Source organism: Monodon monoceros, unplaced genomic scaffold (genome assembly GCF_005190385.1).
Source record: "Monodon monoceros isolate NGI ecotype Baffin Bay Population unplaced genomic scaffold, NGI_Narwhal_1 Super_Scaffold_16, whole genome shotgun sequence".
In the NCBI taxonomy this organism is placed as follows: domain Eukaryota; kingdom Metazoa; phylum Chordata; class Mammalia; order Artiodactyla; family Monodontidae; genus Monodon; species Monodon monoceros.
This window is the reverse complement of record NW_021703772.1, coordinates 88981692-89007855: the sequence shown is the minus strand read 5'-3', so window position 1 is coordinate 89007855 and position 26164 is coordinate 88981692. Positions and strand designations below refer to the sequence as shown.

Genomic DNA, 26164 nt, shown 5'->3' with positions numbered 1-26164 from the left:
CTAGTTATACTGCCTTCAAAATAATTTAAAAAATTAACTATAGCCATAATGAGATAAAGAATTGTTGCAGAAGAAACATTGGGATAAGAACTTAAACATCCAGTTTCCATGAGTCTAAAGCAATTTTCTATATTTAATGTTTTATATAATGAAGGATAAAGTTAAAAAAAAAAAGAAAAGATGTACATGTGCAGTGAGCCAGTGCCTCCAGAGAAGTTATCCAGTTCCTCCTAGGATACAGCGAGTCTTTTCAAACCCAAAAGGAACATCACAGAGTGTCACACACTGATGAGCAGTGGGGAAAAGAAAAAAAGGAATCTGCTATTTCCCAGTTAATTGATTGATTATGCACCATTAAGAATAGCAATTCTTTAGAGTAGATCGTATGTGTGTGTGTGTATTGTATACACTTGTGTGTGGAATACCTACAAATAAAATTTCTTAAAATGTTTCAAAAACTTATTACACATCTACTAAGCATGGAAAAAAGTGATTGTAGCAGCAGGGTCAGGAGAAGGAAACAGCAGTATGAGAACACATGTAATGGTATACTAGAAGCATATCTACTTTCAGTTATAGTAATTTAACATTTTTCTTTCTGGTATTATTATATATTTCTAAAATTTGTTTCCTTAAATAGTTAGAAAGAAATAGGTTCATGACCTTCTCATGGAAGGCATTCTCCTAAGAATGAAGATGACACTTTTCAGTGCTTGTGTAGGTAACGATGGCTAATATATATAAATATACCAGTCTGACATTGATCCAGTAATGATAACTATTATGTTACCCATACTAGTATGCCAAAAGATTGTGTAAACTGCATCAAATAGCCTAACTTGACAATACAAGCTGTATAATAACAGGAGTAAAGCCAGTGGTGAGAAACATAGTCTCCCTCCCTTTAGTCTATAGATAGTTTTCTCTCAGTATATACTACTTCTGTGAAAACTTTATAGATTACACATTTTAAGATGTAATCACCAACTTTAAAAGGATTAATGAGGAACTGAACATGAAAATAGAAATTGATCCAAACATAGAACAGATTTCTCAAGTATCATTTCATAAGTCATGAAAAAATATAAAGTGGCATGTCTAGCACAGGGTGATTATTTTTAGTTTAGTCTACAATATTTGTTTTAATCTGAGCCGTTGAGTATCAAGAATGAAAATTAATAAGTTTATGCTATACAACCAGCCCCTAAATCTTCAAGGCAAAGACTGTTTTGTCTTCTAGAATTACCTGGGCATTTTAATTCATCTGAATAGTCTCCACAGTCGTTAGACCCATCGCATATCCAGGTTGGCAGAACACACAGTGAGGTAGAATTACATCTTATGAATCCTGTGGTTTTCACTCCAAGTTTATAGAAATATGTACAGTCCGTATTATCTATAAGGAGGTCAACAGAAAAATGAAAAACACCTCATCTGCAAAGATTATAAGCCTTCTATGTAGGTAATAGAAACAAGAAAAGTTAACCTCATTTGAAGAAGTAAATATGCAATTATCCTACACAACAAGGGTTAATTACATATCAATTCTGGACAAGGTTCAGTGAAGAGTTAGACACTGTTCAATGTAATGCCAAAGGTGCACAGGCATGAACAAACAAAATGTAATGGAATATCTTACTGCAGTTCTTTTCATCTGAAGCATCTGCACAATCTAGGTTCTGGTTGCATCGTGCTGATCTTGGAATGCACGTCCCATCTGCACAGCGGAACTCAACAGTGGCACAGGTTGAAACTAGAAAAACAGGTAAATAAACAAATGGATAGACGAGATAGAAAATGACTCCTTGCTTAACATTTTGAGTACTTTAATTCTTACAATTTTGTTTGGTTTTGCCTTTTTAACTCTGGGCAGTCAAACTTGACCCATAACCCCCAACAACAAGCTTGGGTTAGATGCCTCATACATCTTCCCCTGTCACGCTATTCTTCCCTACATTGTAGTACTTATAATACTGCATTGCAATGTCCTGTTTATGTATCTCTCCCCCCATTAAATTGTAAGCAGGGACCGTGCCTTGTTTTCCCTATCATACCATATCAGCGCTAAACCAACAACAACAAATAAATTAAATGCTGCTGAAACTTCTCTCTCCTTCCAACTTCAAAATACAAGGTATGACACTAAGCAAATGCCTGATTGAGTGTGTACAGAGAAATCCCGATCTGTTTGCTAAGAAGTGAAACATTCACTGCTATGATAAAATGACACACAGACAGAGTCAGAGATTGAGAGGGAGAAACCAGAGTATTTGCTTTATTTACTCAAAGAGGGAATAGTTCAGCACTGCTAGAAAGTCATCATGCTAAGTTATCCCCTTTCACATGGCCATATTACTAAGATTTGGTATAGGAAATATGGATTCCTCATGCCAAGAAACATACAAATGTTGTATGACTTGTCTCTGTTGTTGGAAAGGATTTCCAAATCCCTGCTATGCTTAGATGAAAATCAGTTTTGATATGCTACCATCATTACATATTCTTTGTACAGAATAGCTTATTCTTCATCATATATTCCTTTTTACTTTGCTTACACGTTCATTACCATATAATGGTTTTCAGCAATATGTTGTGAACAGGTGCATGGCTTGTTTTGTGTTAGATTAACTTAGGTGAGATTTTTATTCCAAATTCAAATTTCCACAGGTTGATTATGTTAATGTACAACCTGAAGGGATCTATGATTATGCCACTTTTACTAGGGTTGATATTTTAAAGAGCCTATTTAATTATAAATATAAATTACGTCAATTGTAAATGGTTAAAATGCTATCTTAAAATATGCAAATTTTATTCAAGGGTGTGTATGTCATTTGTATTTCATATGCACTGCTCTTATTATATTTAATTGTATCTTGCAATTGTATCCTTATTTGTGTGTAAATGATGATTTGAATAAATGTTTTATTTACAATTTGCAATTATAATTGCTTCACTGTTTTCTTCATTAAAAATAACATCATTTGAAACAGATAATGCCATTATAAGTAGAGATAAATACACTGTTCCAAACAGGAAAAAAGTAGGTATTTTTCTTTTATGCCTAAATAAAGAAAAATCTCTTCCATATTCTTTTCTATTACATTTCACATTCAATATTTTTCAGTGGAAACAATAAATGGAATATATAACATAGAAAATAATCATGATAAGCATATACATTTTGTTTCTGACTTTGCTGTCTATCAGCAGTCTCCTATTAAGAGGTTGTGTTCCAAAAGATTCCTCATAATCCCCTTATTTAGAAGACAGAATTCATTTCTCTGTGAAACAATATTCTAGATAGTGGTCATATTCCTAAACAAGTCTACAAAGATTTATCTCTAAGCTACTTGACGTGCATTATCTAATACTCGCAGTTAGAGTTTGGGATACCAGAAATCCTAATTCTGAAGCAAAGGGGGCAATCACAACCCATTCCACCATCTCCATCTCCCTCAGAACTTCCATAGAGAATCTTCTGTGTACATGGCAGGGAGTCCATCTGGGTGGGTATTGGTGGCAGATAAAGTGAAGAGGCAAATTATGACTACATGAACGTGGAGATGGCATGTCAGACTGTTAAGAGGACTGGAGATTCAGGGATTTCACAGTAATGGAGTTTCAAGAATGGTGCTGGGGGCTCAGGTGGAAGTAAGTGTAAAGAATGGCTTATAAGAAGAGTGGAAATGTGGAGCAAGTAGAAAACAGTCTTGGATGGAATTCTAGGAATAACAAAGAAACAGGGGAACTCTAACCAGACAAAAAGAAACTATAACTTTAAAGTTGAGAAGAGTGGTTAGGAAATAGTATTTAGAGAAAGGCAAGGGAAAAAATGAGGTAGGGGGTCAGGAGAACAAAAATAAGGCTACTGAATCTTGGTGAGGAGGGCAAGGGCAGCCTATTAGAGTGGGTGAGATGTGCAAATAGGAACCGATTGTCCCTTTACTTCTAATCCTATCTCTATAGATTCCATGACTTGATACAGAGTTTGGGAACCACTAGAGGGTTAAATAGGGTGATAAGTGGCAATGGAATTGGACATGTCAAGTGGTCGCACAATTCCATAAGCAGCAGGATCAAGGTGGTTGTGGGGATTAACGTCTCCAGCATTTGTAGACAAGGAAAGAGAGTCCTGGAACAGGAGAAATCCATGGGAACAGTGACAATGCCACTTCATAAGTAAGCAAATGCTTCTTCTGCCAAAACCTCTACCTCTCTAGTCCCTCAACCATGTTCCTTTCTCATGTTGTTTTGGTCAGTCAAGTATTGAAACGTGTTTCACCCTTAGGGTGGGTCTTGAGGGAGAAAGGTTATGGGATCTCTAATTTGTCAAGTGAATATGAAAGCCTTCTGACAACTTTTCTTCAGGCTAAAAGTTCTAGAAAAAAGAGAACAGAAAATAATGTAGTCCAAATAAAGGTAACCTGAGTGGGAAATACTAGACTCTTCCCTCCAGATAGTACAAAGGAAAAAGTACACCTACTAAATTTGAGTGGAAATATACCACAGCCACACCAGGAATAGCAACAAGATACAACAAAGGAAGATCTGACACGGATGGTAGCTCAAAAGTAGCAGCAAGAGAGAAAGTAAAACCATTCTTTCCCTCATATAGTTTCTTAATTTTCCTATTTAATCCTTATTTTCTCCATATCAGTTAAAATATTTAATCAGGTAGGAAAGATATAAAATCGATTAGTCTTTCCCTAGTTCTTAGGATGTTCCTTGTAAATAACCTAACTCAACGTTTTCTTTTCCGACTCTCCTACCCAGCCTGTAGCAAAGGGAAGGTGACGAGGAAAAAATACATGAAATGTGCTGTCATATCTCTTCTGTTTACTTTCAAACCACATCTTTTATTGAATTCACTGCTTAGGCTCTAAGGATATGAGAACCCGGAAGGAATAATGATTTCCTCTGCAGGCACGCTTATCCTTTTCCTTTAGCTTGTTTGTGGAATCTTCAAAGTTTTGCTATGAATTTGGGAAAAAAGAAAAAAGAAAAACTCACCAGTTTCCTCTCCTCTAGGTCATCTCAGAAGTACTTAGCTCTCCAGTCCACCTAAAGGTGTTCAAATGGCCCAAGGAAGTTCATGTACTTCTCAAAGGGAGTATATTCATCTCATCAGGGAGCGAAGGAGGGATATTATGCACTCTCTACAAATCTATTCACTCAAACTCTGACACAGCCAGAAGAGGAATACAGAATGATAAACTTTCTGAACAACTCCTTAGATCCTCACCAGCTAGCCTGATGTCTAAAGCTCTCAGTCATGAAAGGAACTGCTACAAAGGTGCAGTAATAAAAGGTTGATGAGGATTTGGGGTTTTGCTTTGCTTCCAAAGGATAGGAAAACAAAAATAATTCCTTGCAATATCCATTTCCACTCTGTAAATAGATTCTTTGACTTGTGGCATTAAAAAAGAGTAATGTTAATTACTATTAACATCTAAATTAAACAAACAAAACTGTAACAGTACCTCAAATAATTTATGGATGATTCCACCATAGCCTCTCTCCACAGCCTATCAAAATCTCTCTGTATTTATTGACATTTTTATTGTACTGTTTAAATTGTGTTATATTTTACTTTATTTACATTCAACAATAACACGTGGTTTGTGTGTGTGTGCATATATACACACAAGAAAGCACTGCATCCCTATGTTGCACTGACTACAGAAACAAAGAAGGAGTGACTGGAAGAAAAGGCTTGGAGAAATCATTCATTTTTCATTCTTCCTGAGCCTGTTCATGTTCCTTTTCCTTCATTATCTTTTAAGTGCTGTAAGTGTCCATGTGTTTGATGGACACAAATCTGAATTAATGCTTTATAAGAAACTGGCTTATGGAAAAAGGACCCAAATAAGTCTTTCCTCTATAGCATGAAATGTGCCCTACAAGGATACCATGTGAACAATCTTAATATGAGAGAAAAATCAAATCTAAAAGATGCAAGTGTAATAAGTAACCTTTCATCTAAAAAGCTACCCATTTGTTTATCCTAAGGAAGCTAGTCCGTTTACTCAAATTTATTAATTTTTAGTATGTAATATAGCGTGTGCTTGAGCATTTGCAGTTTCAAATGTACTGCATTAGATAGGAAGAAATTCAAGGCATAAGATTTTGTTGTTGTTTCTTAAGATATCCAATTGTCATGATCTCTTTACTATTATTATCTCAAAAGAAAAGTTTTGACAGAAACTTGATTCTCAGAGTAGTTCTGTCCCCAAGTATACGGCTGAGATGGTTATAACACAGAAATCGAGAGCTTAGATTTAAAAAAGGGGAAATAACATTTTGAGTTATTTTATTGTTATTCAGCAGCTGATATTGGTATCAGTAGGCAGAATGAAACCTATCTACACTTTTGGAAGACTTAACGGCTTCAACCAGCCACATAAGAGTTTAATAAACACATACCATGTACTAGGTACTATATTTCATAAACCCAAACACACTAATTTACTTACTGCTTTTCAAAAAAAACGTTTTCCAAGAAAATCCACAGTAACTGATTACAGTTCTGTAGCTCTTTTTATGAATTTTGTTTTAAAATCTACTTTCTGTATTTATTATTCAGTTCCTTCACATTCTAGCTTGATAATTTTATTTTTATCCTAGCTTAAAGTTTTCATTATATTCTTCTTTCCTGCTTACAAATAACTAATAGAACATACCCATTTTCTGGTCTCCTTCTAGTTTCCTTTCCTCCTTTCTTCCAAATGCTTATCCATTTCCCTCTACTTACTCCCGTATCTTACTACATTTTATCATTTTTAATATTTTATAAATAATATGAAACAATAGTTGACTTAATTTTCAAATGTACTTGGCTCTTCCTAAACTACAGTGTCAACTTAGATAGTAAGCTACTCAAGTGTTTGGCCAAGGTCATATATAGTCTAAGACAGCAGAGTAACTTCTCAGTCCTTTATCAGCTACAAAATAATTTGTACACATTCTACTCACTTCCTCAACTTTTTATAGCCTTCTCGTTACAACTGTACTTCACACATCTTTTCTTTACCATTAACCTTTTAAAAAAATAATCTGTATTCACTGTCTTTACTCTTGCACCATTCATATTCTGTTTCAATCCAGTGTGATCTGGCTTTTCCTTGCCATTGCACTGAACTGACTCTCTTGAAGGCAAGCAAGAGATTATCTTCTATTTGCCAATTACAGTGGACACTCCAGTCTATGCATGCCCTCTTGCCTTCTCTGTAATGCAAACTTATCCTCCTTTCTTGAAAAAATAATTTCTTGTGAAGCTCTTTTTATTAGTCCTGTGGGACTTTTCCTTTTTATATTAGTATCTTTCATTTTTAACAGGTCATTCTGATGCACTCCCTTAAAACAACTATTACACCATACATCCTTTGAGCTCTCTCTCTTTAAGAAGTCCAAAATCAATACTTCTGGTCTAAACCTACTACCTGAGCTCCAGATCTATATTTACCTATATACCTTTCAAACAGTTCCATCTGAATGTCCACAGGTGCTCCAACCTCAGAATGTGGACTATTCTTATTATCTTATCCCCATCTAACACAAACAAAAAGCACACAAAAATAAATTTAAAAATTAAAACAAATATTTTAAAAGCATACAACACACACACACACACACACACACACACACGTATCTCTTCTATTCCCATGCTTCCTCCATGTTTATTACTGCAAAAGACTTGTTATGCTACCTTTTAAAAGGCTGTTATATCTGTCTCTCTCTTTATTTTTAGCTTTGGCTGCTGTAACAGGCTACTGTTTTGTCCTTCTGATCTCAGTATTAGAGTTTTCATTCTAAAATCATAGGTTTTTTCCCCGCTTTTTTAAAACTTTCTGGTGATTGCAAGATAAAGGTCATGTTCTTTAACATGGCACGAAAAAAACATCTTCATTTCCTGGTTCTTTCTTCTAACTTGCCTCATTTTTTTCACCACTCCCCAATATGCAATCTGGCTCTAACCATATCAAATTACTTGCAGTTTTCATTATTGGTCCTTCTACTTGGAATTCTCTTCTATTTTGATCATTCTACCTTATTTATACTTTAAGACTCAGCTTAAATTTAATCTAGTCTATGAAACCTTTCAGGATACTTCCAAGCCCCCAAAAAACAAAACAAAACTGTGTTCTTAATAGTGCAATCATAGCACCTTATGTTCATCTTCACCTGTTTAAATGACTATCTTTCACTTAGAGTTTGAACTACTTGAGGGCACACATAGAACTCACAAATTTTTTGTCTCAGTCTTTAATGAATTTTACCCAATAAAGTATTTCAATGGATGGAAAGATTTTTAAAGGTAAATTGGTTTGGAAAGATCTGTTGGATCCAGGTTTTATGAGACCTTAAATGTCAGACTAAAAACTTGTCACTTATTCTGCAAACATTGGGATGCTTTATCTGGGAAGTGATAAAAAAGTAAATGTTTATATAGCATTTACTATATGCCAAGTTCTATTCTAATACTGATATACTTATTTAACTATTGTCTCTTTTTCTTACAGCTTGGGAAACTGAGCCACGGGTTGGTTAAGTACTTTATCTAAAGTCATGCAGTTAGTGGTGGGACTGGGGTTCTATCCCAGGTAGTCTGGTTGCTGATGTGTCACAGTCGTTACTATGATAAAATGTTAAATTGTTTTAGCATGACTAAAAATTCAGATTTACTGGAAAGAGTAGAAACAGGGAGATCAATGAAAGGGCTACTTTGTTAATCCAGGCTCAAAGTAGATTGAAGGGGAATCTATCTCAAAGAATTGGAAGATTTGTTGATGATTGGACATGTGGGTCATAAAACATGGTGGAAGGAGGAACCAAGGATAGTACCAAGGTTTCGTGACCAATAAGTAGGAAAATGATGAGAGCATGGGTAGGAGAGAGAATTAAGGAACGAAGGGGGACATTTTGGAGCAGTAGATTCAGTATTATACATTCTGGTAGAAATGTCCCATAAATAGGGTGGTTGAACTGAAAAGGTGAGAAAGAATTTTGAAGTGAGCAAAGAAAGAAATAGAAACAGAAAATATAGTCATAATTTTCAGTTGACTCTAGTAACTCCCCTCCAATAGCATTTACCAAAGTATGGTCCATAGATGCTAATTGTTGTTATGTATCAAAAGGGGGAAACCATAGTGCTCTCAGGAACATACTTTGGAAGAGTTTAGGAAACACTTAGCATGATAATATTCTGAGGCTGATACAATATGTGTTTACCTTTACAGTCTAATTCATCAGAGTTGTCTCCACAGTCGTTTCCACCATCACATAACTTGCTGTGAGGAACACAACGACGATTGTAGCAGGGCTTGAAACCTCTTCGACAGCTTCTGTTTTCTTACACAGAAAAGTAAAACACATACTTGGAGGGCTTATAGAACTATTTTTACAAAAAGAAGATCACAGATGATACCGCATTCACAATAACCGGATTGTGGGTCTATAAAACAAGTGCCGTGTGGCATACAAGTTCTGGGTTAGAATATCTGTGCATTATCAAGTAGTTCATGCAGTAAAAAGCCTTTCTGACTGTTTTAACCTCAGTGATTCATACTCGGAGCCCTGGTCAAACTATACTCACATTATTGTTTCTGGCATTTCTGTAAGCTAGCGCAGAAATAAACATGTATCACATACTCAAATCTGAAGAAATGAATCTCTACCTCCAACGTAATAAAGACACACCAACACCTATCCCCTCTCTCCTTTGTACCCCACAAAGATTTTAAAACAAGGAAAAAAGTGTCGAAACATGTATCCCTGAATCAGTGAATCCAAGAGTCACCTACTTATCCATAAATTTCTCTTAGAAATCATCTTAAAATGTCTATCCAAATTTTCTAAGCAGAATAATAATTGCCTCTGAATTCTATTTACCTTAATGAGAGTCTCCTGACATTTTCTGATTTGGGGCAGAAGGTACCACTCACAATAATAACAGCTGCCATTTACTGAAAAGTAATTTTGTGCCAGGCTCTATATTGAGCATATGTAAATGTACATTTGTTTATTTAATGCTCCCAACCATCACCCCATCTAGATTTGCTTGGTAGTGAGAAACTAAAACATAGAGAAGTCAGTACCCTTGTTTATGCTAGTCACACACTAGTACGTTTGGGAACAAAGATTTAACCTCAAGTGTGATTCTAAACTCTGGAATCTATACCTGAGATTGTCAAACTACAGCCCGCAGGCCAAATGCAGCCTATCAGCCTGTTTTTATATGGCTCTGAAGCTAAGAATGATTTTTACATTTTTAAAGGATTGTTAAAAAAATAGAATATATGACAGGAGTATATATGGCCCACAAAACCTATAATACAAGCTGACCTTTTACAGAAAAAGTTTGCTAACCCCTTTTCACACAAATATTACCTGCCTTCTAAGAAGATAAAAATAATGTGAAATATATTCTCAAGCCAATTCATAATAATGTGAATTTGTAAGTTGATTATTATTACATTTTTATATGCTTTAATATTTTCATGGTGTACAGGATATAGCTGTTGAGTCAAGCAAACATGTCATTTGAGGTAAATTCCCTAAGATTTCAGTTACATATAAATTATGGACAAATTACATTTGACTGTCATTTTAACCAAGGGTGTTTATTCTGCAATGTAAAAGAGTGACATAAATTTCCCAAAATCCATCCTCCTCTTGTTTTAACTTTCTCTAATATAAGAAAACAAAAGAGAAAAATAGAAGCCAGATATAGCAATTCCAGATATAGATTCCTAAATTTTGCAGAGCATATAATACCAGTACTATTGTATTACAGCACAAAAATAAATCAGACTAATTTAGAAATAATCTGGATCAATTCTATAATAACTATTAATGATTGCATAGACACAAACTTTCAGGAAAAATATTGTTGCAGTGAAGGCAAATAACAGTTGCTTACTAGGGTCCAAAAGCCAGTCTCTACTTCCAAGGGAGAAGGAAAGGTTGACTACCACTTGGTGTCACCTACAGAGGCACAGATGGTGGAATTCCATACTTAATGGGGACCATGGCTAAAGCAATCAGCCTTTGTACCTAAGGACACTAGCTCTGGGACAATCCTGGAGGCAAAAATAGAATGAATAAGACTTTGATATCAACACAACAACATGCTATTGACTGATGGTGGACTTTTGCTGCAGAGTAAACCTGCAATATCTACCCAATAACTGATATTTCTGACATTTTTTTAGGAATGTAAGCCTAAAACGTTTTGCTAATGATGAATAATGAAGCAGCTCAAAAGACAGGGCTCCTGCTGTATTTAAATTTATACTTCATGCATGGAAAACCATGAGGAAATTCTTCAATATCATGTGTTTTGGGTAGGAAATATGGTGCCCCATTTGAATAAGAACAAAGCCAAATAATTTGCCTTAGATCTACATGTTAATGAGAGGCATTAAGGAAATCATACACATAAACCAAATGGAGACAATCACACCAAAAGCTATAAAAAGAATTACATTCTGAAATGAGTAAGTCATACATTGGAAACTCACCACAGTAGAGCAGTTTTTCATCAGATTTATCCTTACAATGAGGAATGCCATCACAGGTGAGCTGGTAATCAATACATTCTCCATTTCCACACTCAAACTCTGAATAAATATTGCAGGAAGAATTTTTAGCTGAAAGGAAAAAAGCCAACGTTTTATACAATAACAAACATTTTTGATGTCATGACAACTGTTTCCCTTAATCTTAATTATAAAAATAAACTAAAATTTATCTAAATATAAAATTAATAAAGGACAGTGGTTTATGGCATTTCTTTACAAAAAAATTAAGAGGGACACTTTTTATTGTGCTGTCTTCAACCTCCCTTTGCAGATTTTTGGGAATTGCCTGACTTTATTTTTCTTTTATGCTTGTTTGTGTATTTTGTTAATTATTTGGTGACTGTACATGCATGGAAAGAAGGAGGGGTTTAAATCTGGGGGACTATATTTATGAATCTTGCTTAACAGTGTATGTTAAAAATAAATTTTTAAAAAGAGCCAGTTAAATAAGGTCTGTACATACTGAGAGTGTTTTTGTATTTTCTTATTGAAATCTCATGTATTCTTCAATACATTGAAATTTTCCAGTATATAGAGTTCTTATCTTTGAATGCTTGAATTTATTCATTACAAATCTCACCTCCAACTGGTCTTCCTCCCCAACTACCTGCTGAAGAAATCTCTGTAGCAGTTTCTATCAATCAGAAGTACTGGAATTGCTGAAATTACTTTCATCAGCCTCTTGCTCTATCCATGGTGAGAAGTAGCAGGGAGCAGACCCTCTCTTCCTGCCACACGTGATCAGTATCTTCTCCTTGAAATGCATGGGAATCTGTAGGATGTGCTGGGGAGGACAATGATAAACTGGAAAGCATGTGCACCAGATGCTTATGGGCTCCAGTGGACTACTGCCATATTGTCCCACTTCTAAATGTCAGGATTTTTATAAGAAATTAAAAGCCTGAGTTTTTATGTGGTTTGCCCAACTTGTGAGCTTTTCTACAGTTAGGTTTCATCCCTGGAGTGCCAGTATGTTACCCTTGTCTTAGAAAGACCTCTCTTGGGGAAAACAGACTTATTTTTATTCTTAAATAATAGATTTACTAGCAAACTTTTGGGATGCAATGTTTTTGTTGTATTACATGCTATTTGCTTGCATGTACTCATTCCACTGCTTGTTGAAAAACTGTACAGTGAAAGTCAGTCATATTAATTATGTTGGAGGTAATTAGAATTCATTTATTTCTACTAATGCAGGTAACACAACTTAATTTTACAATCAGTTTTTAGGATTTATTTCAGGAATAATTAATTAAACAGCCACAAATACTGTTTAAAGTTTCCAGTGTTTTATTTCTTTATTATCCTAGAATTTAACTCATTTTACTAGAATATCTATCTTATCCACCTATTAAAGACTTATAATTTAACTCTTTAAATGATAGCACCCCTCTCTAAAGGTAATTTTATTTTTCTTGGTGCAGTTTAAACTTCACTGGTCAGTAGCTAAGGTAGAATGCCATTTTAGAGGAAGCAACAAGGAATTAAGAATCTAAAAATATCATTAACTTTAAAGAATTATTGTCTTTAAGAAGAGTGCTGACACTACTGCACACAATCACCTTAGATCATGAACTGAACAAAATTCATCCGTTTACTGAGAGTCCATTAGAATTCCTAACTTATTTTGTCTATTTTAAATATATCCTGTTTAATTTCTCATTTCCAGTGAAAGCTAATAGTTATGATGGCAAATATCATATTTTGCTTTTATAATCGTTGTGCCTTTAAGGAAAAAATGAAAATTATTCATGATAAATATGGTTTATCATGAAAAAACAAACATTGTATGAGCACAATTCTTGCTTAGGTATGTTCATTTGAAGAAATAGTATTGAGTACTTTCTTCCTCTTTCTAGAAACAAAAAATGTGGTTCAGCTATCCTCAATTCTCTTACAAGGTAATTGCTTCATCTAATTATATTTGCTATTCTTATTTCTGTTATGGGTTTTAATAAGGCTAGCAACGTTGTGTAAAATGGAATTGCCTAATCTTTCTGTCAAGAGTTATGACAACAAATGGCTTTTCCCTCCTTTGCCCTCGGGTAGGTGTTAGTAAATGGTCCTTCACCCCTGTAATGCTGCCATTAACATTCATAAACTGCTCTGGGTGAACTAATTCAGAGGTGCCAGAAACATCCTCATTTCCTAAAGATGGACTTGACAAAAAGAAGCCAAGAGTTACTTTTCAATCTCTCTGCTGGACCACAGGATTTCAATGTGAATGCACAGCGGATACAAGATACTTCTGTAAAGGTATGTCAGCTCTGAGGAATGCAATATCACTCTACAGTTCTATGTGAATACAGCTATGCTTGTTTAAAACTATAGTTTTCTGTCTGATTCATTCCCTCTCATCAACAGTGAGAAGCAGGTGGCTTAGTAGGGATAGATGTATCTAATCTATATTTCAGCAATGACAGGCATCCGTTGTATACAAATAAGCCTTGCTGTTCTGACTAAAGGCATTGGTTTACTACTGGCCTGTAGTGACCTGTGAAAGAAACATGAGTGATTCTAATGCATGGCTAAAACTCCAGGCTTACAGATAGCATCAGATCCAGGCCATTACAGCTGAAACCACAAAGGCAAACTGAAAGAGAGAGTTTAAGCAATTGCGTGAGCAATTCAGGGAAGTGTTAGGTGATGAAGAAATGTGGGAATTTGTGGCCCGAATTATTGAAATTTGCTATCTTCTGAACAATTACATCATTCCCTTGTTTTCTTTGGCACATTCTTAAATAAAAGTCTTTTACTTCTTTTGCTAAGAGATGCCCTTTTGGGTTCTGGTACCAATTTGCAAAGTGAGAAAATATGTTCTTGCATTAGGTGCAGTAGTTTTCAAAGTAAAGAAAACGATGACAAAGTGCTCATATTAAAATAAAGAACAGGCAAAAGAGAACATCTTGGTATATAAAGACCAAAAGAAGACTAAAAATGAAAAATACAGCTTATGATACTAATTTTTATAATGTAGATATATGCAGCTCTATTGATTTTCTAAGAGGAAATATATGAGATGAGGATACAGATGAGGAGAAAAAAAATGTCAAAAATTGACACATCCTAAGAGTGAGTTCACCAATTTCCAATTTTCCAAGATGCTTCTCTCCCATCTTTCTTACTCATGAATAGTCTTAATATTAAAGAGAAATTAACCCTTTTTATGTTGCTGGCTAATTTTTCATGGCAGTATTGGAACACTTGAACCCTTATTTATAGTGGAAACAGTTTTGGTAACTTAGCTGTTAGTAAGTATTTATTGTAATGGTACTAATTAAAGATTGCAATGCCTTTGGGAGATATAAACATCATGCAAGGCTGCAACGTTACATTTTTAATTAACAGGTTGGAAATGATTACAAATAAACTGTGGGAGCCATTTTTTCTCATTTACATAGTCTGATGGATTGTGAACGGGTTTACTACAAAGCTACTAAGCTACTGCCTATACACTGCTTTATTTCAGCTTTAATTAATTTCGCTATTGACTGAATCCTCAAAGTCATAAACACAAGTTTTCAGATGATCATTGCTTGCAGGTATTTCTCTAGCTAATCCAACATCTTCCAGCCCAGAATCAGGGGGACACAACATTTGTCACTGTTTGGGTTATCATTACCTATCACATGGTGCTATAGGTAGAATGGTAAACTGAGTTCTTTTTAGAAGGGAGAGATAAGACAACCAGGCCTCTAATAGTACAACTTCATAAATATACTCAAACAATTTCAAGGTCCATGTGTGCCATTTTGAGCAGTTATATCACATTTCAATTCTCTTTACTTACTCACACATCTGTTGTCATTCAGCAATATTCTATCCCCCCTGCAGGAACAGTTCACTCTTCCATTAGGAGTTAAAAGGCACAGGTCATGGCAACCTCCATTCAGTAACGCACATGGAGAGAGTTCACCTGCAATGAACAGGTTTTACTGGTGACATTTTATATTGAATTCCTAGTCTATGTTAATATAGATTAACAGTGAACTGTTAGACAGCCTCAATCTCTCAAAAATATCTCATGAACAAGGAAGATTTGGGATTTTTAAACAAATCTAAACATTCCAAAAGATAAGAACATTAAAAATATGTAATAAATCTCTACATTTTCTAACATATTTGTCATTCAATGCACTAGTACCTCTAGAAACCACATGCGTACTGCAGACTGCAATTTTGTAGGTATTCCAGTGATTAAAAAAATTTTAAGGCCACATGCAAAGCTTGTTTATCAACAAGTATTATTTTCTTGGAAACGACCTGAATGTTCAAAAATATGAGGAGTGAGCAAGTATGAAATAGAAATCCAGAAGCAAATAATTAAAAATGAATTGTTCCTCTGGTGATAAATTAAGAACTACAAAATTTTCCATAAAACTTTCAGATAATTTCAATATATTAGATAGTCAAAGCCTGAACACTAGCCCCAGAAACAGTAAGAAAACAAAATCCAACTAAGTATTACTAAAAACATAAATACGTTTTTTGAGAGATTATATAATTGAGAAATATATTTGTAACTTACAAATAAATATTGTAACTTACAGCTATTGGTGTCATTGGCAACAGCTATGATACCCATTGGTTGATGTGGAATATCAGAACGAAGAATTTTTGTATCTCCTCCCGTGTACTTGTTGGAACGCAGGATAGCTCTTCTTCCCCAGTCTGACCAGAAGATATAATTGTCATAAACAGCCAAACTGAGAAAAGCCCCTGGCCCAGATTTGACAATCACCTGGAATAAAGTAAAATATCATATTTTTTTAAATGAAGATATCCTCATCTGTTTTTGCTCAAAAGAAAAGAGATTAAGATTATTTCTGATTATTGAAATAATCAGATAAAAATACATTTCACTAAATGTATTATCATAATGTGTTTATAGTTTATTTTAAATGTCTTAACCATCCTTAGTTTTTGCAATGTTTACTTAATATTTTGCAGTATATTTCTATTTAATAATCATTCAGTTTGTTTAAGCAGCTGTGTCTATTTAGCATTATAAACCAAAATCATCATGACAACAATATGAGACTATTAGTACTAAACATTTATTTATCATTATTAAGAAATCTTTAGATATACAGTAAACACTCACTAAGCTCTCAGAACTATATACAGAATATAAAGTTCAACTGATCCAGGTTATTCCTTTAGGAAGCTTACAACATGAATAAGTTAACCAGATATACATGTATTGGCAATAAAAGTTTAAAAGCAAAGACCAAAAAGTTTCACTCAGACCAAGATGAAGTAAAAGGGTGTAGATTATCCTTCTCAATAAAACAACTAAAAATATATATATATGTGTATATATATATATATATATATATATATATATATATATATATATAAAAAGAGGCTTTTCAACACATTGGATATAAGGTAAGGAAGGACAGTGATTCCTGAGTAACAGGAAATAAACCAAGTTAGTCCCATAACCTCCACTGTTTATAGCCTGAGACAGATTCCAGGTAGCAACACAGTGCAAAGAAACCCAACAGAGTCCAGGGAACTCTCTGAGTGGATATAGCTGAGAGTTACGGGAGGGTAATATGGTTAGCTCTCACAAGGCAGAGTGTTGGAGAGAAGAAGGCAACAGAGGGAGACCTCTGGATATCTGCACAGGGTCCTCCTGGAGTATTAAGCACAGTATGTGAGACAGTTACTGCAAGCTGGTGAAAGAGTCTTGCAAAAGGATTAGAGAGAAGAGTTTCCAAAATTTACGTGGGTCCAAGAATCACACTTGTTAATGCCAACCAGACTTAAAATCTTTGTAATTCATGGGACTCTGAGTAGAGTACTTGGAAGGGTCTTGGCTCAGCAGCGGGGAATAATTAACCCTAAACTCTGTTCTACTCCAGTCTCTCAAACCTTAACGGCAAATCCTGAAAGGATCAAACTCTTTCCAGGTAGCTTAACTGTTTCCCAAAAGAATGCTCAAGAATTTTAATGGTAATATGTAAAATTTTACCACTAAACTACTATGGAAAAAGAGATGAAAAGTCGCAAATCTGTGACCTCAGCTTCCACCTTAAGAAAGTAGAAGAGAAAATGTAAGTTAAATCCAAAATAAAGGAAAACAAAATAAAAATCAGAAGAGAAAGCAAGGAAATAGAAAACAGGAAAAAATCAGAGGAAAATCAATGAAACTAAAAGATGGCTCTTTGATATCAATAAAATGAAAAACACATAATGATGAAGTGAGTTTTATCCAAGGAATACAGAGTTATTTAACATTTTAAAATCCTATCAGTATAACACGCAAAATAAGAAAACTCATATGAAGGTCTCAGTACAGAGAATTTATTGGTTGGATCTAATATGCATTCCTGATAGAAACTCAGACTAAAAATATGAATAGAAATAAAACTAGGAATAAGACAGGAAAAATCATTCTTACTACTTCTACCCAACATTGTCCTAGAATTTCTAGCCAGTATAATTAGGCAAGAAAACAAAAATAAAAAGCATTCAGATTGGGGATCAAAGTCTGATCGATCACCTAGGCCTGCCTTCACCAAGAATCTTGTTAGGTCAGTTTAGTGCATTTGGGGAAGATGTTTCACTTTTTTTTTGAATTTTAGTTTGCTCATCTTAAAGCTGGGGCTGTCCCTTACCTCTGATATTTCCTCTTAGTAATTGTCCATCCACTCACAGCCCATTCACTCCCTGGCTATAAATTTCTACTTTTCCTTGTATTTAGAGTTGACCTCAATTCCTCTCCTCTACTGCAAAACCCCACTGCAGTTGTCTCTATATACCTATCCTGATAGTCATGAATAAAGTCCCCTTTATCATTTTAACAGGAGTCATGGATATTTTTTCCTTAACACATTCAATGTAATACTACTGAGAAAAAAAAAAAAAGGATGAATTATTGATGTATGTAACACTGTGGATAAATTTCAAAATAATTATGCTGAGTGAAGCCAGACAAAAGGGAGTACAGGTATATCATACCATTCATATAAACTTCTACAAAATGCAAACTAACCTGTAGTGACAAAAAAGAAACAGTGCTTCCTGTGGACAGAGTGGGAAGCGGTAGGGTGGAAAAAGAAGGATTAAAAAGGGAAATGAAGAAATGTGTTGGGGTCATTGATATGCTCATTATCTTGATGTGATGGTGGACTCACAGATAATATGGGTGTCTGTGTGTGTGTGTGTGTGTGTGTGTGTGTGTGAAGACTTTTAAACTTTAAATATTTACATTTTAGTGCATGTCGATCAGATCTAAATAATTTTTTTTAAATAAAGGCCAAAAATTTCTTTAAAATATTTTCAGAAGTAACATTAGGTAAATATATGGGACTGCAACTACATTTGGAAGGACAGGATACATCAGAAAATAGATGTTTTTACTGTCTAGTCATTTTACTTTGCTTTTGCTTCTAAATCTAATCCATAGGTGACCTATCCAAATAGTTCCTCTGAACTCTTTAGCAAATTAGTGAATGAACAGAGGGATGGTTTAAATGTGAGCACACCCTTGTTAGTTGAATGAAATGCTCAGATTTCTAGAAGAGAGAAACTAACATGAGTTTTCTCTTGTAGCAAAGAGATGAGAAATAATTTTAGGAATCGAACAGTAAACATGCAAAAGAAGAGAGGAAAAAAAGGACCTTAAGCCTTAGAGAAGCTAAGAAATCTACAAGAATTTGCCTCTAAGGCAGCAAGAACTTCAAGGAACAGCTTTAAAGGCATTGATGTAGTTTATTTTATTTTGTTTGGTTTCATTTAGAAGAAAGCTTTGCCTCCCTACTGTGGACAAATTACATGAATAGAGACGTCGTGGCATACCTAGAATAAAGAAATGGGCTTTTTGCCTTATCAACATCCTAATCAGGAGGGCTTGATAATCAACATCCAATTCAGAACTATAGAATTTACTCAGTTACCTCCATTTTAGAAACCACTGTGGTATAATGGGAAGGGCTCAGAAGGACTACATTCAAATGGCAGCATGGTCATTCTTGAGCAGAGTAGATTTGGGGAAGATGTTTCACTTTTTTTTTTTATTTTAGTTTGCTCATCTTTAAGATGGGGCTGATTAAAGCCTGCTTCAACAACTTCACAGGGCTGTTATAAGGATATATATAGAAATATTTTGAACATCTTATATTTATATATATCCATATGTATATATACATATATGTTTGTATTTATTTAATTTAGCTGTCAGAGATAAGTTTGATATTAATTTTTGTGATTTTTGCCTCCAGATCTGTTATAAAATAATTATTTTTGTATAAAAATCAAATTTAGAAACCTCAATAGTAATATTTTTATAGAAATAAATCAATTTGATTATTTGCCTTGGAATATTAAATATGCCAAGCAGAGACCTAGCTACATTACTTTTCCCTGTAATCAGAAAAAATAAATAAAAAAGGAATTTTCACAGGAATGATGACTGCATGGGAATGGTCACAAAGAAACAAATATTTGGAAAATACCCTTCCTGGTGCCACAAGTTGCCTTCTTAGGAATTAATACATTCTAGGATTAAATCATTTACTGACTACTAAAATTGATGTGGTTTGGAGAAAACAGATAATCTTTGGAATGTGGTAGTTTAAAAAAAAATAGTCCCCTCTCTTTACCCCATCCTATATCAAATTCTAAATTATTATGAGGTAATTAGCAATGTCATCTTCCTGATTTCCCAAATTTTTCCTCAGTCATTCTGAATTAACTGGTAATTACCCTCTTATAAAAACAATTACTTCATTTTTATTCTGAATATATAAGTATTTTCTGTTCTATAGAGCAATATTTCTCAAGTTTTAATGTACATGCAATTCACTTTGAGATTTGTTAAAATTCATATTCTGATTTACTAGGTTAGGGGTGGAACCTCAGATTCTTCATTTCTAACAAACTTCCAGGTGTTGTTGATGCTGCTGTTTGGGAGCTCACTTTAAAAAACAAGAATTATAAAATAGAGAAAAGTACAAAAGAAAATAAATAATAATCTTACCACACAGATCTAATTACTTATCATTTTGGATTAAAGAATATATATTTATTTTTTTCTTTACAAATTGACAGGCACATGAGCACTCCAAAGTTTCTTGAGATATAAGTAAAATCAATTTTAAAATCTTCAACCTCTTTAAAGAGGGGAAAAAGATGTCTTTCTTGATCTTTAATACATTAGAACATCTTTATTACAGAGGAACAAGATAATTTTTCCATATGTTCTCCTGTTCTTAGAACAATTTTACTAATCTAAGTGCAGGTCATGTTGCTGTATAATAGTGGTTTTCACCTAACCTCTACCCTTCCAAACACACACACACACACACACACACACACACACACGAGCATGGGGAAAACTAATGCTAAAATGCACTTTTTTGCCCTATTGGAAATCTGAAAAGATGGCTGATATTTAGTAAGTGTACGAGTTTAATATTCCTCATTTGTATTTCTTTGGAAATAACATGTTATTCCCTAGTCAATATTTCATGAGTATAAAAGATCACCTGTAACAATGTTATGGACTGAATGTTTGTGTCTCCCCAAAATTCATATGTTGAAATCTTAACCCACCATGTGATACTTGTAGGTGGAACATTTGGGAGGTAATTAAGTTTAGATGAGGTCATGAGGGTGAGGTCCCTGTGATGGGATTAGTGTCCTTATATGAAGAGGAAAAGATCTCTCTTGTTCTCCTTCGTGAGAGGATACACAGCAAGAAAGGAGCTGCTGCAAGCCAGAAAGAGGTCTGTCACTTGAGCCCAAATGTGCTGGCATGCTGATCTCAGATTTCTCAGCCTGGAACCCTGAGAAATAAATGTCTATTGTTTAAACCACCCAGTGTATGGTATTTTGTTAGAGCAGCCGGAGCTGATTAAGACAGTTTTACTTTTTCCTTTTTGAAGAGCCAGGCTTTAAGATTTATATCTGCTTTAAATTTCAGTAACTATTCTTTTGAATCAACATAATAAAGATTGCTTGTTAAGAAAATAACTTCTATACTGTGCTTTCTGGGAAGATTTTCCTGAGAAAAGGAAGGATGAATAGGCGATAGGATGGGAAAGAGATGGAGAAGCTTTTGGCAGAGGGAATACATGGTGCAAAAGGCAAGAGGAAGGGGGAACATGAAATGCTGGGAAAAGGAGCAAAGGTTAAGTGAGCATTATTAACACTCAGACATCTGGGGAGAGGATCCCATGATGAGCCTGGTGAGAAAGGCCAGAAGGGCAAATATGTAGGACCTTCCTTCCTATAGGCCAAGGTTGTGAGTCTGAGTTCTGTTCTGAAAGTAATGGTAAATTAAAAAAAAAATTTTAAGCACTTTAAGGTCATTATTCGTTAGTAAAGATTATTTTGCCTCTGGTGTAGAGATTAGATCAGATAAGAACAAAAAGAGTTTCAGGGACACCAGTTAAGATCAACTGCATTTTTCCAGACAAAGGATAATACTTATGATATTTTGAGGAAGAAAGGTGAAGAATACAAATATTAGGGGAGTATTTACAAACTAAGGACTCTCTATTTCCCTTTCTACCAGAACCCACAAGGGTTTTTGTCACTCATTCATTCATTCAATTGTCATTTTACCATTGTTTTAGTAAATAATAAGAGCTAACACTTCATGAATGCTTACAACGTACAGGATGTGTATGTATCATACCAAATTTAATCTCACTCTACCCTATATGGTAGATACTATTCCAATCCACATTTTATTGATGAGGATTGAAGCTTAACAAGCTTATGTAATCAGCCCAAGGTCACAGATTTACTCAATGCTTTGAGGCTATTTCAGACCCAAAGCAACTAAGATTTGAATTAAATTTTATATATAAAATTTGCCTTGGTTAAAGAGACAGGAGAAACTCTTTGATATTAGCAGATGTGTACGTGCTGTCCTTATTATTAAATCTATGCTCCTTCAAGTTAGGAGTAGTAGTAATCTCTTTGATCCCCTTTTCTATTCAGTATATTTTATGTGAACAAAATAGGCATTCAGTAAACATTGCTAAATCACTAAGAATGAAAAATAAATTATGTTAGTTAAACATAAATAAAAATAGTTGTTTTCTTATGGATAAGGAATAGTTATTCTTATGACAATGAAAGTTTTTCTATGTTGTTACCAAAAGTCATTTGGTATATAGCAACTTTTATAAATTTTAATACGGATTGAACTTAGTAGTTTACTTCTTTACTTCTGCTGACACACAGAAAAGGGAAAAAAGCAACATTAAACTCAGTCTATAATTATGCATGTTACTTTCATAGGGTACAATAGGTTCCACTAAGAATTGAGCTGACTTTAGACATTTCACTGGTCAGAGTTCAATGAGGAAAAGAGAAGTGAAATACACTAAATTACACTTTCTCATCTCCCTATTAAACATTTTTATCATAATTTCATAAATACTGTACCTTGCAAGCCTAATCAGCATCTTTATTTACAATGCAAAAGCTTTGTCCTCGTAAATTACACTCTACCATGTTATGTGGTAATAATATACCATTATGGCATAATTTTCAGGCACTTTAACCTTGAACCTATAAATAGGTTTATGTTTCAAAATAGTCATGTTCATTCAGATAATGCATTTCTTGACAAAGTCACGTAATCTCGCATGTGTCCTCATAGATGGACAATTAAATTGGTAATCCACAACTTCAACTTCAATTGACTTGAAGTTATATGTCAGGGAATTTAGTCACTAAAAATATGCCTTTCCTATCTTGAAACTTCACCGGAGCTTTATTGGTAGAAGCGCTGCAACTAATCAAGGAATAAAAACATTCAGTTTTATAAGCCGGACAATATTTCCAACACCCAGATGCTAAATGTTAAACCAAACAATTTAAAAGCCAAGTAAACAAGAAGCTTCCCAAACACCCCAGCTGATTGCCTCACTGACAAGATCATAAATGATCATTATGAGAAATGACAACTTGGCCCCTGCCATGGCCAGGCATGACAGATTGCAGAGAAACAATTGCAGTTGCTTTAGCCTGGGAGAGGATGGTGATGTGGTAAATCAGCAACTTAAAACTGAGAAATATTTAACTTAAGAATGGATGGCTATATTTAACTTGCCTGAGTGAGTTTGCAGAACAAATATAAAATATCTAAATGTCAGTAGTGTCCAACCAAATTTGAAAAGAACAACATTCATAGCAGTCATCTAAAAGACTGCCTATTGTGTGAGAGGAGTTACCAGCCTTTGTTAGAGAGGCAGACCCTTCTGAGAGAGATTAGAGAATGAATTACTTTGATTTCACACTCTCTCTTTCTGATCTCTCTGTTGATCACACTCAACCAAAGGCCAGAGGACAAGGAAGCCATTTGACCACACAGGTAAACCTTCAGGGGGAAGAGAACATGGAGGAGGATGGAGAAAATATCTGTAGATATGCATTAGAGAAGTAGTAGAAAGAACCCTATTCTGAGACTCATTATTTTTCCCTGGATAGCTTTTTGGCTTCTTGGGACTCAGACTCTTAATCTGTAAAATAGGATAATAAAAGGTAATGACTCAGCTCCTTTCCCAAAGAAAGAGGATGGATAATATATTCCCTTAGGTCACACAGAAAACTAATGAGAAGAAAAACTGTGATATTCCTGAAGTGTTAGAGCCACTCCTGAATGGAATTTGAGCAGGTTTCTAACATTATGATTGTCTTGGCTTCACATTTGATTATAGTTATTAAAATTATAGCTTATCCAAAATTCTGATTTAGATATATTTAGACAGTTTGAGATTCATAAGCTGATTTGTATCAATAAAGAGTAAACGTTAAAAAAAAAAACTAAATATATTTTTCAGTTAGCTCCTTCTGCTTTGAATTCCTTCCAAAACCATTCATTGTGAGACCCAATTCAAGGGTGACTTCCTTTGGGAACCCCTTCCCAGCTGCCCAAAGCAAAATGGCTTCTTCTTCTGCGTATCCAGACAGTTTCTATACACATTCATTATAACACTCATCAGAGGATATCATAAGAGCTTGTATTTTGTTTTTGTTTGTTTGTTTGTTTTTTTGCGGTACGCGGGCGTTTCACCGTTGTGGCCTCTCCCGCTGCGGAGCACAGGCTCCGGATGCACAGGCCCAGTGACCATGGCTCACGGGCCCAGCCGCTCAGTGGCATGTGGGATCCTCCCGGGCCGGGGCACGAACCCACGTCCCCCGCATCGACAGGTGGACTCCCAACCACTGCGCCACCAGGGAAGCCCAAAAGCTTGCATTTTTTCCATAGATAAATAGATTTTTATCCATAGATAAATACAATAGAATGTATTTAACATTCAATGATTTTTTTTAAACATTTATTTATTTCTTTATTTTTGGCTGTGTTGGGTCTTCGTTGCTGCATGTGGTCTCTCTCCAGTTGCGGGAGCAGGGGCCACTCCTTGCTGAGGTGCACAGGCCTCCCACTGCAGCGGCCTCTCCCGTTGCGGAGCACGGGCTCTAGGCATGTGGGCTTCAGCAGTTGTGGCACGCGGGCTCAGTAGTTGTGGCCCACGGGCTCCAGAGTACAGGCTTAGTAGCTGTGGTGCGTGGGCTTAGTTGCTCCGCAGCATGTGGGATTCTCCCGGACCAGGGCACAAACCCGTGTCCCCTGCATTGGCAGGCAGACTCCCAACCACTGCGCCACCAGGGAAGCCTTCAATGATTATTTATTGATCAAATCAATAAATAAATGAGTGATTTAAAAAACATTTCCCCCTGTGTTTGTGTTTATTTCTTTCCCTGTGTTTGTGTTTATTTCTTCCTCTTCTTTTTTTTAATGTACATTTACATGAACTTAGAACTCAACTTTGTACTTTATTTGCTTATGTACAGAAAAATAAACTTTTTTCTTTATAAAATTGTATTACCAACATTTATGTTTTACTGAAGAATGGTAAACATAATCTCAGGATCACATTCATGCCTTTGACAAATATTTCAATACTGTTACTCTCTAGGTCATTGTCTAAATACAACCCTCCTTTTTAATATTTTAGTAGAAAAAGTGAAGAGCTAGTCAAAGTAATATGTTAAGTCAAAACCTCCTATATGAGCTTCCCTGGTGGCACAGTGGTTGAGAGTCCGCCTGCTGATGCAGGGGACACGGGTTCGTGCCCCGGTCTGGGAAGATCCCACATGCCACGGAGCGGCTGGGCCCGTGAGCCATGGCCGCTGAGCCTGCGTGTCCGGAGCCTGTGCTCCGCAACGGGAGAGGCCACAGCAGGAAGAGGCCCACGTACCACAAAAAAACAAACAAAAAACACCTCCTATGTCCAAGCCTTACTGAATTACCAGTCTTAATTTTTTAAATTAGGATTTACTGAATATCAAAAAAAATTAAATATTACTTTAAATGCTACATTGTAAGAAGTTAAAAAATTGTCCTGCATGAAAGGATAATTGTTTGTATGCATGAATATTTGTTTTTCAGTGTATGTGATTATGTGAATACAACTGTCAAGGGAAAGGCCAGAAACAGATTAACTTAACTCTTACTACATTTAAAAAGAAAGGTTAGCCTAGGACTATGAGCCTAGACTCTGGAGTTAGAATATTTGCAATCATGTCTAGCACGTCCTCTTATTGTGTGA

General features: G+C 35.1%; 1 protein-coding gene across 1 annotated transcript in view; it reads right to left on the bottom strand.

Moving 5' to 3' along the window:
* Nucleotides 1-26164, bottom strand: part of LRP1B (LDL receptor related protein 1B) — a 1820879-nt gene that overhangs the window by 271511 nt on the left and 1523204 nt on the right. The window contains exons 44-49 of the mRNA XM_029226108.1: nt 16131-16323; nt 15373-15498; nt 11523-11651; nt 9232-9351; nt 1640-1753; nt 1247-1396 (exon numbers count right to left, since the gene is read on the bottom strand). Coding sequence (XP_029081941.1) covers nt 1247-1396; nt 1640-1753; nt 9232-9351; nt 11523-11651; nt 15373-15498; nt 16131-16323 — 832 coding nt within the window. The remainder of the gene's footprint in view (nt 1-1246; nt 1397-1639; nt 1754-9231; nt 9352-11522; nt 11652-15372; nt 15499-16130; nt 16324-26164) is intronic.